A 15,295-nucleotide genomic window follows, 5' to 3' on the forward strand; every position below is an offset into this window, starting at 1 on the left:
GATCCGAATTTTAATAGTCATGTCAAAACAATAAATAAATCAGCATACTATCATGTCAAAAACATTGCAAGAATTAGATGCTTTGTTTCCAGTGAAGATTTAGAGAAACTTGTTCATTCTTTTAGCACCGGCAGGGTGGGTTACTGTAATGGCCTCCTCATTGGCCTCATTGGCCTGCAGCTCATCCAGAGCGCTGCTGCCAAGATTCTGACCAGAACCAAAAAATCTGAGCTCGTCACACCTGTCCTCAGGTCTTTACACTGCCTCCCAGTTACATTTAGAATAGTTTGTAAAGTATTATTACTTGTCTATAATTCACTAAATGGGCTAGGACCTCAATACATTACAGATATGCTGACTGAATACAAACCTAACAGATCACGTAAATTAGCAATTCCAAGAATTCAGTCAAAGCAGGGCGAATCCGCCTTCAGTTACTACACCCCCCGCTGCTGGAATAAGCTTCCAGAAATGATCAGATGTGCTCCTACGTTAGGCACATTCAAATCAAGACTGAAAGCACATCTTAAAACACATCTGAAAACACGTTTAGCTGTGTCTTTACTGAATGAGCACCGTGCTACGTCCAACAGATCGCACTATTAGGTCTTTCTTTTCTTTCATTCTTTTATAACCTGTTTAACACATTTTAATCTGTTATAATAATTTTAAATGCTTTTAATCATTTTTTATTTTCTTGTTTCTTTTATTCTAGTTTATATAAAGCACTTTGAATTGTGGTGGTTCATTCCGCTGTGGCGACCCCGGATTAATAAAGGGAATAAGCCGAAAAAAAAAATGAATGAATGAATGAACTTTGAATTGTTGTGTATGAAATGTGCTATATAATAAACTTGCCTTGCCTTAAATTATTTAGATTATTACTATTGTTAGTAGTATTATTATTTTGAGAAGTACATTCTAGTAAATCTTGTAAAAAAAAGTCACAATTTCTTCATAATAACCTGAGCTGGTCAGAATGGTATAAACACAACACAATATCCATAAACTGTTTTGAAACCAATTGCAAATGTTTTGTTACATTTATTGTGTTGCATTGTTTTCACCTATGGTTTTCATTTGTTTTATGACGAGTCTGTTAATCAGATTAATATGAGGCTATTAGCAGCAAAATCATTATTTTTTATTATACAAACGTGTCCTTAAAATGTCAACACGTATATAAGCTGATTCAAGATCATTTAGACGCTGCTTTATAGGTTAAACCACTATTTGTAATAAGATCCTGCTGTCCGTCATCAGAGCCTCCAGCATGTTTCACAAAGTAGTCACAGTCACTGTATTTCAGAACTACTTATAACGCAATGCCATTATCAGTCACTGAGTTCTGAGCCTAAAGCAGTTTCATTATGTTAAGTTGGACTATCTTTGATATTATGCTAATTTGCAGTTCTGCTACACGTCTGCAAGTTTGATTCAGTTCCAATAAAGACAGTTGGCATTAATTACATTGAGCATATGCATTCATATCCGTTTGAGCTTCAAATATACAGTACAGGCACCTATTATCATCCGCAACATCAGTGTAATCTAAACAACTTCATATTTCGCAGGCATAATTGATAAATCTCTGCTTGTCATGTCAAACACAAACAGGCAGTCAGATGGCCTGTCCATAAAAAATAAATTCCAGTGGTGCTTTGATAGTACTTTAATTAACGAGATGGTATCAACCGTTCAAAGTCTTATTCCTAAGTGTTATTCCTGGGGGGATCAGACTGAGCTTCCATAAATATCTGTGTTAGGCAGAGAGTTTCTTACTTTTTTTTTTCCTATACATTTCCAGCTTTTCCCTGTCAGGGTCTGTCTTATCCCTCTCTCTCAGAAACTTAGATTGTCAGGTGTTGTTGCGAATCTTTTTGTATGGGATCAGTAATTGAGAAACTTAACATGTCATTACAATATTTAGAATTGCAAACAAATACAGTATTGTTTCAGCCCTGTGCATTTTCTTCCCCATTACTTATCCTCTTCTGACATGTGTTCAGTGCAAAAACGCAGTAAAAATTTTAATGTAAAAATCTGGAACCTGTTTAAAAGTAGGTATATATATATATATTTAAAAACCATATTAAGGACAAAATTATTAGCCCCTTTAAGCTATATATTTTTTCGATAGTCTACAGAACAAACCATCGTTATACAATATCTTGCCTAATTACCCTACCTGTCTAGTTGACCTGATTAACCTGCTTAAGCCTTTAAATGTCACTTTAAGTTGTATTAAAGTGTCTTGAAAAATATCTAATAAAATATTATTTACTGTCATCATGGCAAAGATAAAATAAATTCGTTATTAGAAATGAGTTATTAAAACTATTATGTTTAGAAATGTGTTGAAAAAAACATCTTTCCGTTAAGCAGAAATTGGAGAAAAAAATAAACAGGGGGCTAATAATTCAGGGGGGCTAATAATTCTGACTTCAACTGTATATATATATATATATATATATATATATATATATATATATATATATATATATATATATATATATATATATATATATATATGGGGTTGATTAAGCAGACTTTTTTTTGCAATTAATTGTGATTAATCGTGATTTATTTAAAAGCCAGAAACTTGTAACACAGATTTCTTCATGTAAGCAACATACCTGCAATAAACCATCAAGATCCTCAAACTGTTGGCTTAACAGTCGAACGCACCTTCTGTTTTCACAGTCCACACTGCAACATGAAAACATATTAGTGTGAACATGGCAAGCATGTCAAAACTTCTCCAAGGCGCTCAAACATCCTAGGATCCTCAGAGGGTTAACACCAGACAGCAGACAGCAGTGTGTACTGTATATTAGACTGCTGTCATTTTAATACACAGATCTAAAATGAACATGTGGTTTCTTTCCCGGGAGTTTATGCTCACAGACATTATCGACTGTGTTTATATGATCATTTGTGTGTTTTTGATATAACCGTTTTGGACATTTTAAGCTCTATAAGACAAGAAAGTGAACTGTAAAATTACTAAAAATAAGTTTCTTTTTTTCTGCATGTTACACAGTATACACAGTACACTCACCAGCTACTTTATTAGGTACACCTTACTAGTACCAGGTTGGAACCCCTTTTGCCTTCAGAAATGCCTTAATACTTCGTGGCATAGATTAAGCAAGGTACTGGAAATATTCCCCAGAGATTTTGGTCTATACTGACATGATAGCATTTCATGATGCGAATTTTCCATTCCACCACATCCCAAAGGTGCTCTATTCGATTGAGTTCTGGTGACTGTGAAGGCCATTTGAGTACAGTGAACTCATTGTCATGTTCAAGATACCAGTCTGAGATGATTTGCGCTTTATGACATGGCGCATTATCCTGTTAAAAGTAGCCATCAGAAGATGGGTACACTGTGGTCATAAAGGGATGGACATAGTCAGCAGTCAACAATACTCAAGTAGGCTGTGGTGTTGACACGATACTCAATTGGTACTAATAGGCCCAAAGTGTGCCAAGAAAATACCCCACTACACCATTACACCACCAGCAGCAGCCTGAACCGTTATACAAATCGGGATGGATCCATGCTTTCATGTTGTTGACACCAACTTGTGACCCTAGCATCTGAATTTTTACAGTAGAAATTGAGACTCATCAGACCAGGCAAGGTTTGTCCAATCTTCTATTGTCCAATTTTGGTGAGCCTGTTCGAATTGTAGCCTCAGCTTCCTATTCTTAGCTGACAGGAGTGGTACCTGGTGTGGTCTTCTGCTGCTGTAACCCATCCGCCTCACGGTTCAGCATGTTCAGCATTCAGAGATGCTCTTCTGCATACCTCGGTTGTAACAAGTGGTTATTTGAGTTACTGTTGTCTTTCTATCAGCTCAAAACAGTCTAGCCATGACCTCTGGCAACAACAAGGCATTTGCGCCCACAGAACTGCCACTCACTGGATATTTTCAGATTGTCTTGACCATGTCTACATGCCTAAATACATTGAGTTGCTGCCATGTGTTCGGCTGATTAGAAATTTGCGTTAATGAGCAGGTGTACCTAATAAAGTGGCCGGTGAGTGTATATCTGGAGTTTAAACTGACAAGTGTTTAAATGAATGCGGATAATACACCTAGTGAGTATGATAGACATAATAAAACCCAGAAGACATTTTGTTACGAGAGTATCTCTGGAAAGGGGGTGAAGACTAGCAGCTTATTTGCATCTTAAAGAGACACATGAACAAAACATGTTTTTTTGCTTCCACTCAAAAATAGGTATTTACAGGATATAATAAATAACCTGTAGGGTATTTTGAGCTGAAACATTCTGAGGAACACATTCTGGAGAGACACGAGTTTCTTCTCGAATCTATCCCCTTGAAAATAAGCATAATATAATTATCATTAGAAGCATATTATATCATATGCATATATGTTCCCTTTAAAATCTTCCTTTTAGTATGATAGTTTACCCATAAATAGAAATTCTACTATCCTTTACTCTCCCTGCTTCTCTAGACCTAATGCTTTTCTTTAATCTGATATATTTGGTATAATCAATGGGTGATGTGCATAAAGTGTGAATGTGGTAAACAGGTAAGTCATTGTAAGAGACAAATGAGCTTATAGAGAATATGAACTAATGGATGTGCTGTATAAAGCAGTCCTTTAAGCTGAAGATGCTTTTAGTTCTATCAGGATTCTCACTCTGTAGGTTAACAGGTTTCTAGGTTACTGTAGATTGCGCTCTTTTAGATTCATTAACAAGGCCATCGTTTCTATGTGCGTCTTTATGGAACTGCAGGAAGTGAAAACTTGAGTCTGCTAGTTAAATGACTCTCTAATCTTTCAATGTGCATGTGTACAAGAGATGCCATTTTAAGTTATGATTTTTTTTTCGTAATTTAAATCAATAAAAATGGTTAATAAAAAAATATGCAGTTAACTGTTAACCTTAATAAGACACATGGGGACTTAACTAACAGTGGCATAAAACCCACTGACTTGATATAAAGTGAATATGCTTTTCAAATTACCAACTTACTCAAAAGAAAATGTTTTTTTTTACTTAAAATGATTGCCATATTGTTAAATGATAGATGTGATTTATTATAATTTGATAAAATGATCATAATGAGTGTTATTTTCTTCTCAAATGTGCATAGGATATTGTCCACACAATGACAAACTTGGAGACTATGCAGAAGGAAACTTTTAATAACTCATAATCTGCTGGCCATCTGCTCAATATTATTCTTCATTTGCACTGCCTATAAAGTAGCATGTGAAAATACGGTGCTTTGTACTGTATATGGTCACTTATGACACTTTTTCATTTTGCCTTGTAACATGTTCATTCATTTTCAAATGAAACTACATTTTCTGATTGGTGTACCATGAAGTTACAGCTTAATTTAGTTTAATTTTATGTAAACTTAATTTAAATTTATCTTGATTTTTCACACCTCAATACTTTGCAGTCTAATGATGATTTGTCTTTAATGACCACTGATATTTTTTACTGATAAAATTAGCAATGACAATTAAATGTCATCATCCTAATGCTAATTTGCAAAGCAGTTTTGTAATGTCCTGTACATGTTTTAGTTTTCCCTTTAAGACAAACCACAGATGTGTCTTGGTAGTAAAAAAAGAAATTATGCAGTTCTAAGAAAAAATATCCTTTTGTTGAAATGGATGTCTAAAAATTCTCCTTCTATATAGCGTCATTGCAAAGCACTAAGAGGTAATAGAAATAACAATATATAATAAAACATTAATATCAAAACGTCTGAGGATATAGACCTGCAAGCAGTGGAAATGAAATCCTTGGCATAGTCATGGCAGTCGTATTTTTGTAGTCATGACCAAATATGATCCCTGTGGCTCTCATTATGCTCAAAGCCTTCCTCATTCATTCAGCTTCGGTTTTCACAGTTCTGTTATATTCCTCAGGCAGATGCTCAGTTGTGAACAGTGGAGATGCCTAGCTTATCTAAAACTTTTTATCAATTCTCTGAGCATCTATGCCCTTTGCCCTATGTCTGTGCCTTTCCTCAATCTCTCTTTCCATCCTAATGTCCATCGTCTCCTTTTTTAGATTTATCTATCTTTTGTTTCTGTCCGTCAGTCCTTTCATCTAGATAGATCGATAGATAAATATATATATATATATATATATATATATATATATATATATATATATATATATATATATATATATATATATATATATATATATATATATATATATATATATATATATAGATAGATAGATAGATAGATAGATAGATAGATAGATAGATAGATAGATATATATATATATATATATATATATATATATATATATATATATATATATATATATATATATATATATATAGATAGATAGATAGATAGATAGATAGATAGATAGATAGATAGATAGATAGATAAACAGATACTCTATGCACTTATGCACTATACGTATGCACTTACACACTTAACAGCACAGTATATGTATGTAGTGTCTTCCCAAATAGAACACTAAAGGTTTTTTACTGAGCGGAAATTCAAATCGTTTCCCAGATGACGTTTGACGGTTGCCAAAGTAGTGAAATAAATGACCAAACTACCAAATAATACCTGCCATGAGTATAACCGCATCCACCACTGGAAGGCAGCATACTTACTCTAGTAGGAGAATTTTGCTTTCACAATACATAATAAATAAAGTAATCCAACATTAGCGCCCAAAAAGCTCCGCCTCTTCTGCTTTGTGAGCAAAGCAGCGGCTATTAAGTGTGTGAAGTGTCCAACATTCCACACTTCATTTTACTGGTTGAAAAAGTGCATCATCTGGGTATTTGAAGTGCACTTATTATTCTTAAATAGTTTTCAGTGTGAACACACTACTTACACTATACTACAAAATGTAGTAGAATAGTGCATAAGTGTGCGATTTGGGAAGCACCGATAGATAGATAGATAGATAGATAGATAGATAGATAGATAGATAGATAGATAGATAGATAGATAGATAGATAGATAGATAGATAGATAGATAGATAGATAGATAGATAGATAGATAGATAGATAGATAGATAGATAGATAGATAGATTTTTTGTTTACAAAAATGCAACATGTTTATGAGTTCTTTATGTATTTTTGTGTCTCAGGGTGTCCCACTGAGTGGGATGAATTTTGGTGCTGGTCTGGGGCAGAAGTTGGACAGGTGGTCAACATCTCCTGTTCTGAAGTATCTCAGCTATTTGTGAATCATGGTAAGATACTGCGATCATATTTAGATTTTTCATCACCAGTGGTGGAAAGAGTACTGAAAATTCATACTTGAGTAAAAGTACCATTACTTGTCTAAAAATGTTGTGCTAGTAGAGTAAAAGTATCTGTTGTATATATTACTAAAAGTAGGAGTAAATAGTAGCCCTTTCAAAAATACTCAAGAGTAGTGAGGATTACGCTGTAAAAAGCTGATGCATTTACATGTAATTTGTGCATATGTGTGTAAACGTAACATTCTGTAGTGCATTTAGTTATTGCCCAGCAGGCACACAACGTCAAAAGACGTTATAAGGTTGGATTAAGGTTGTGATGTCAGGTGACCAAAATTCAAGGTCTAGCCAATGTCTAAGGACAACGTTATATTGATGTCCATTAATGAGGTCAAATGACGTTGATATTTGGTTGATTTTAGGTTGTTAGAAAGTGACCAAAACCCAACGTCGAGCCAACATCTTAAACCAACATCATATTGACGTCAAATATGACATTTATTGATCAGGTATGGCAACCAAAATCCAACGTCTGATAGACGTCATAGTGGTAACATCAACACAAGGTCAAGCTGTAACATCATTAAACATTGATATTTGCTTGGTTTTAGGTTGGACGTTGGACATTGACGTTGGCCTGACAATGAGTTTTGACGTCAGCCCGATTTTCATTTCCAAACAAAATGTAACATCCCCACAACGTTAGGTGTTGGGTGATGTCATGTTGACTTCTTGTGCCTAAGGCCATTTCGGTCATCATTCATCTGTCATCTTCTCATCAGTTACATGCAGTCTAAACAGTCTCTGGGTCAATGCATGTAAAAACTTTGGACATCCACTTTTAATGCTTCCAAACTGTTTGCAATTATAAATCGCCATGTCTTGAGGTAGTTCATTATGATGCGATTTACTTTCTATGTGCGATTTGATTGGACAGGAATCACAGGATTTTTCTAATCACCATAGACTAGAAAAAAATAAAGTAGTGACTGCAGGTTGAAGGACAGCAGTGGAGTAAAAGTACAAATACAGCACAAAAAAATTACTCAAGGGAAAGTAAAAGTAAGCATTTTTAAAAACTACTCAGTAAATTACAATTTAGGAAAAACTACTCAATTACAGTAATTTAAGTATTTGTAATTAGTTACTTTACACCACTGTTCATCACTAATAGTCTGGCTGTTTTCTTATTTTAACAGAAGCATATCTTTAAGATGTTGATTGAATGTGTTGATGGATCCTCTTAAGCTACTTTAAATCGGGATTGAAAAATAAACTAGTGTACATTATTTTGAATTCCCACACACACATGTTGGTATTGGTGGTTTACAGGGAGTCATAATTGTAATGTGTTTTATACAGTACAATCTGCTTATTATATGGCCTTACCCCACACCTACCCCTAATCCCAACTCTCACAGAAAACCTGTGGCAAATTTTCAATGTCACAAAACCCACATTAAGACAGGGGTTCCCAAACTTTTTAGCCCGCGACCTTAAAAATAACAATACCAGTGACTTGTGACCCCCAATATCCTCTGAGGTGGATATAAATATATAAATCTTGCACACAATGGCGCACATACCAATAGGCCCAAGTTTATTCATTATTTAATTTTGAAGAACGCCACTCAGAGACCATCCTCTATGTTCAGTTGTGGCCTGTATCTATTTTTGATGCATGTGAGGGCCGTAAAGGTGTCAGAAGGTTTAACCTGGTACCATAAAATCAATGTGCTGTGTCTTTAATATAACATAATTATCCCAGAGGTCGCAAATTTATTTATTTTTGTCTGTAGGTTATGTATAAAATATGGTAATTGTATTAGTTTAATAAAATGAATTTAATATTTGGAAATCACCAAGCGACTCCCCGTGAGTGTCTTGCGACCCCCTCTTTTTGAACCACTGCATTAGGACATCAGGCATTTTCTTGTAAACCACCATAATAGAGTATAACTATGTCATACCCATGTCATCATACAAGACACTGTCAAAAATGACTGGTATTGCTTTACTTGTGGGGACTCACAAGCATGAGGATTACAAGGTGTAAAGACACACACGCTATAGACAGTGACTGCTGTAATTTATTGCACAAATAAATGCACAGCCATTTGCTTTTGCACTCTGCGTTGACAATTTAAAGACGCACCACTGCGTCTTTAATAACATTTGCAGATTAGGTATGATTGAAGATATCAGGGAGCTGTAAAGACTGAACTCCTAGCAAGTGAATGGATTACTTTTGTGTTGAGAACTTGAGGAATACACAAAAGAATTCATGCCACAAAGAAACGTTTACAAAGTAGGAAAGAAAAAAACAATGACCTTTGACCTATAAATGCATCTTTAATATTAAATGTTACAATAACAGATTAAATTGATTTAATGATGTACTAATATGTAAATTAAACATTATTACCTAATAAACTAATGATGAGTTAAGGCATGCTCTAATCATGAATTAAGTTTAAACAGCATGAGTCACGTGAGTTCATGTGTGAATAATGGCTACCTTTGTTACTTGTTAGTACACGTGTGTTAATTAATGTATTAATTGACACTTTGGTTTCTGCTTAATGTAACCAGCATAAGCTCATCACCTATTAATCTTTATGTCATCTCTTTACTTGGAAGGGCACACTATCATTAACTCATTCTTAGCTACTCATGAACCCGTTTAAATGTGACAGTTATGCATGTATGTCTAGTGTGTGTTTACATTGAAAGCTACAGAAAAGTGTTCTGTCTATATCAAAATTGACAGTTTAAACACAGACATCATGAGTAGAATGAGTCCATGATAATGTGCCCCTCCAAGTAAAGTGATGACATAAAGAAACAGGTCATGAGCTCATGTTGGTTACATTTAGCTTGAAATGTAAAGTGTTACTTAATACATTAATTAATAAACATGTATACAAGTAATTAAACCATCATTTACACATGAACTCATTTGAATCATGTTATAGTTAGTTCATGATTAGTGCATGCCTTAACTCATCATTAGTTATAAAGTAACATTTAGTTTACTGTACATATTAGTACATCATTCCTTATGTTCTGTTATTGTACGGTGTTTCCCATTCATCTTCTACGGCACATTTCATTGCCAGACAATATTCTTTGGTTGATCTCTTGTGTGCACTCAAGCCCAGCAAACAGACTTTCTTGACATTCCAACCAAAAGCAATAATGTGACAAGGCAAACACACACACACAGAAACATCATGAGTGCTCTGTAAATTCATAGCTACAGCTTTAAATACCCAGATATCATAAATTCTGTTGATAGTTGCCACGGGACCAGTGAGTGTATTTGTTTTCACAGGTCGAGTAGCTGTTAAAGTTATTTGTGCAACATGAGCAAGCATATTGGACTCATGATGGACTTTAAGTGTTGTCTTCAGGAAATTGGTAACAGTATATTTATACTGTACAGTTCCTAGAGTTTTGTGAGAGAATTTTCCCATCTCGTCACTATGAGTGAAAAAAGCAGCATATGAGGGAACGCCAAATTAATGCCCATGGCTCTCGATGATATACTGAGGTCTTATGAAGCAAAAGATTGGTCTGTGCAAAGAAACTCAGCGATATTAAAAATATTACTTTAAAGCACATCCTGGGGCAAATGTGGAAATCTGAATCTTTATGTAAGAGCTAGCTATTTGTTATTCAAAGAACTGATATACCTTTTTTACAATACATTGTCACACATACACAACTGTATTAGTAAAGCACCCAAAAGGAATGTAAGGTTAATAAATAAGTCTTCATCAACTCACCCTTTTACATCAAATTAAGATTTTAATTTCATCCCTTCATTCAAGCCTTCAGTTCACACATGCATTTTGTTTAACATCACCTTTTCATTTTTTGCAGTATTATGCCGTTCTTAATTTGTAAATGAATAATTTCCAGAATAAAACCAGGAAATAAAAGCTACCGTGATTGACGTTCACCACACAATTTCAATTTTCCTGGAACATGACGTCATCAAATTTCTGAAGGGTCTTTTATTATTTTGTGCCATGTAACAAACAAACAGCTACAAATATAAATCTTATGAAACATCAATATTCAGTTCACTTCCAAGTGAAAAAAAAAGATAATTAAATGACTCACTCTGTGTAATTTTCAAGAAGAGCCCACAGTTCTTATGTCATGTTTTCTGCTTGACTTGACTCCTGTTACTCTGATCCAGGGACAATAATGATCAGGCTCATTATCAGATTTACTCGTGGTTTAAAAAAATTCAAATATGCTTGACTGTCCCTTTGCCATTTTGAAAATACAAATATTATTTAGGTAGGCTACTATGCCATTATTTATTTATAACAATAATGAGAGTGATTGTAAGCGTATGAAAGATGATTGATTGAAAATTTGTTGAGGGAAAATAGTTAAAACATGACTTTTGCTTTAACTAGCGCATGGTGCACAATCCACGCAACATTCACTTGCACATTCTCTCTCTCTCTCACACACACACACACACACACACAAATGCAGGTATTTACTGCCCACAAGTTAATGCCGGAACACAAAACACGAATATCTGACATTTTCTGGAACAGGATACGGCAAGAGCTGGCTGAAATTAAGCACTGGTCTTATCCCTTGTAAGTTATGATGAAAAAAGGAAATAGGCTGATTAAAGGGATAGTGCATCCTAAACTCTCAACATTTACTAACCCTTCACTTGTTACAAACCTAAGTTTTTTTTGTTTTTTTTTCCTGTTGAACATAAAAGTTATTTTGAAATAAATGTTGGAAATCTGTAACCATTGACTTTCATTGTATAATATTTGTTTGTCAGTGGGTTTCTAACAATTTTTAAAATATCTTTTTTTTTCAATGCAAAAGGAAAAAAAAAAAAAAAAAGTAAGCCACTTGAGTGTGAGTAAATACAAATTTTGGGATGAATTATCCATTCCAGTATACGAGGAAATTCCAGTATCCAAGGAATACCACTGTACTTTTTTGTGCTTTTTCATTCTTTCAAAGTACTTAAAGTGAAATTGAGGAACAAACTGGTGTAACACCATTTTGAATTCAACCAAGTTTATTTAGAGTTTTTTGTATGTTTGTTTTTTCGCGTTTATTCTCATGTCTTCAAATTAAGCCAGTTTTATTTTGTTCATATTGATTATATGTATTAATTCACTATTACAAGCAACAAAACTATTGTATTTTTACATGGTTTTATTAGATCAATGGACATTAAAATGTGCACACACACACGCGCACACACAAACACACACATGCACACACACATGCACACACACACGTTGGTATTGGTGGTTTACAAGGGTGTAAGTTATCCATAGACGTAACATATTCTATACAGTAGCAGTATAAACGGCTTATTATAAGGCCCTAACTCTATCTCTTTGAATGTCAAAAGAATTTGACATCAGACATGTCCTCATAAACCACTATAATAGAGTATTATGTCATACCCACGGCATTATACAATAAGCGCACAAATAATGTTGTAATTACTTTTGTATAAAAGCTAGTCTACTGTATATGTCTCTGATGCTTTGTTTAGCTAGTAGTAGTAAATCATTGATGTGACAAAAAAATGTAAACCTGAAAGACATCAAAATAGTTCTCTCAAATAGTCCAATTCCATCATCATATATTCTGCCTCCACTGATTGTAAAAGATTATTCATGGACTTGCAAATATTTTTTCCCCACCATGAATGCCAATGACTACCAGTTTACCAATGTACATGGTAAACTGGTAACATGGTAACAACATCACCATTTCAGTGCCCCCAAAAATGTTTTAAACAAAGTAACAAACCATAAATTAATCAATAAAATGTTTGATAAAACACTTTTATCAGATGTCTTGTTCAAATATGATTGCTTAATATTGTAATTTTTTTATTAAATCATTAAGTTTGCAAGAAAGTTCTTCAGCGTTTCCTAAGAAATGATAGAAATACCTAAAAATACACTCTTGTTCATTTTCATGGCGTACTTCATTTAGCCTTATAGTTAACTGTGTAAAACTTGACATTACAGCTAACCTATAACCTTCTGTCTCCTCACCTACACTTATCTCGGCCATTCTGAAGGCCTGCTAAGTGGGTGGTTCAGTGCTATAGTTTGCCAATGGGAGTTCTTTTCACTCGCTGTTTCTAGCATTATCATAACGCAGAGTTCATCATACGCTGTAAGTCTCTTTCTCTCCCTGAAGCCACAGTGGGGGAAGACGGAGCAGTGAGGACTTGACCGCTGCTGCTTTCTCTGCTACAGATGTCAAGCGTTGGCCTAGGGGGATTGAAGAGATGGAACAACCAGTGCTATCAGCCAGTGCTATAATGCCTCCTTTAACCCTCTTTGATTTTTAATATTTGTATTATTTCCTTGGCACATTTTCAGCAAGACTTGGAACACAGCTATGTAGATATCTGCAGGTCTATTGTGTGTACTTAAGTATTCACAGAGGTGTGTGGGGGTTTGCAGGAACATCATGATGCAGATAGCGATTGTGTCAGAAGTGTTTTTCTTTTTCGTAGCCTCCACAACCTTTCCATTGATTTCTCAACAGCCCCAGAGCTTCTCTGCGGGGTCCATGATTTTTAAAAATGTTTTTTCAGTGCCAATCCGTGTAATGGTGTGTGTATCTCTCATTTCCGACAACGCAGTAATGCTTTGGAAGAAGAACTGTAGAGATGCATCAATTGACTGGCCATTTATACGAACCAGATTTTATCACTGTTTCATACTGTTCATGTTCATCCAATTAACTTTTAAAACAAAAGATGATCCTTATACTCCCGAAAAGCCAGTATTTGTAAATTCTAGGTTTCTCTGAATTCAAAGGGCACCTATTTTACCTCTTTTTCAAGATTTAATATAAATCCTTTGTGTCTACAGAATGTGTCTGTAAAGTTTCAGCTCAAAACACCCATCAGATTAATATTATACCTTTTTAAATCTGGGAAATTTGAGCTGTTATGACATTGTAGCTGTTTTTTGCCTTTAATGCAAATGAGCTGGTTCTCCTCACCCTCCATTCCCACGTGCATGTCAGAGCTGTAGCCTTCACGTAGATAAACAGCACAGTGACAGACAAGAATGAAGCAGAACTCCCTTACTACAGTAAGAACTTGTGACTGATTGATTTGATTTGGTTTATTGCTCATAATGCTTTAACAAACATTTCTTAGCAATGCTTGAGAAAAAAAAATATAGGGAAAAGAGAATTTCTAACAGCATTTTGTATTTAAACTATAGGTTCATCTGTACAAATTATTTCTTTGTTGCGAGTATATCTGGGCCTTAATAAACAATGTATTTGTCAAGCTTTCACCAAATATAAATTAAAATACCTACCAGCATTTTCAGTGAATGTAACAATTTTTAGACAAACAGTTTCACAATTAAGGAGCAAAAAAAACCTGAAGTTTCATTTCAATTATGTTTGTTCTCTTCTTCTGTGTAAATTTTTTAAAATCTTTTTTACGAATGTGCCCTGAGTCCAAATGTGATCAGCGCTGTTTGGTTTAGCCTAGTAGGCAACAGAAAATCAATATTACATGCAATGAATTTATTTGGCCATTTCTCCATCTTATCCTAGTGAAATTAACACATAAATGATGAATGAATGACAACAGGATGTTTTTTATTGTTGTTGTTGTTGTTGTTGGTTAAAAAAAGTGCAATCCATACTTGTTTTTGTCATGTAGAAGTGTTAATCAATGAATATATTTTTTAACTGTACATGTATCAGTAATCAGTTCATAGGTGCTGATGTTGTGATCATGTGACCAGCCCAATATCACTTAATCTCATTCACTAACCCCTCTGTAATTGTACTCTGTGCTCACATAATGAGTCATGGATGAATGGACATTTTGACAAATGAAACAATGACAAAACCTATTTGTTCATACAGACCTACTGAAATAAGATTTATCTGGTTCAACAAGTTTTAACTGTGTGTCTTTTAGTGGCAAGTGGCCTCATTACTTCAAATCATGTTTTAATACTGTGAACAATGCTGAGGAATAATATAAGTCT

At 34.5% G+C, this 15,295-nt stretch overlaps 1 protein-coding gene across 1 annotated transcript in view; it reads left to right on the forward strand.

The window, feature by feature from the left end:
- Positions 1–15,295, forward strand: part of ghrhrb (growth hormone releasing hormone receptor b) — a 71,985-nt gene that overhangs the window by 32,980 nt on the left and 23,710 nt on the right. Inside the window, exon 3 of the mRNA XM_056459077.1 lies at positions 7,137–7,241. Within this exon, the coding sequence (XP_056315052.1) occupies positions 7,137–7,241 (105 nt within the window). The remainder of the gene's footprint in view (positions 1–7,136; positions 7,242–15,295) is intronic.

This window comes from Danio aesculapii, chromosome 6, assembly GCF_903798145.1.
Source record: "Danio aesculapii chromosome 6, fDanAes4.1, whole genome shotgun sequence".
Classification (NCBI taxonomy): domain Eukaryota; kingdom Metazoa; phylum Chordata; class Actinopteri; order Cypriniformes; family Danionidae; genus Danio; species Danio aesculapii.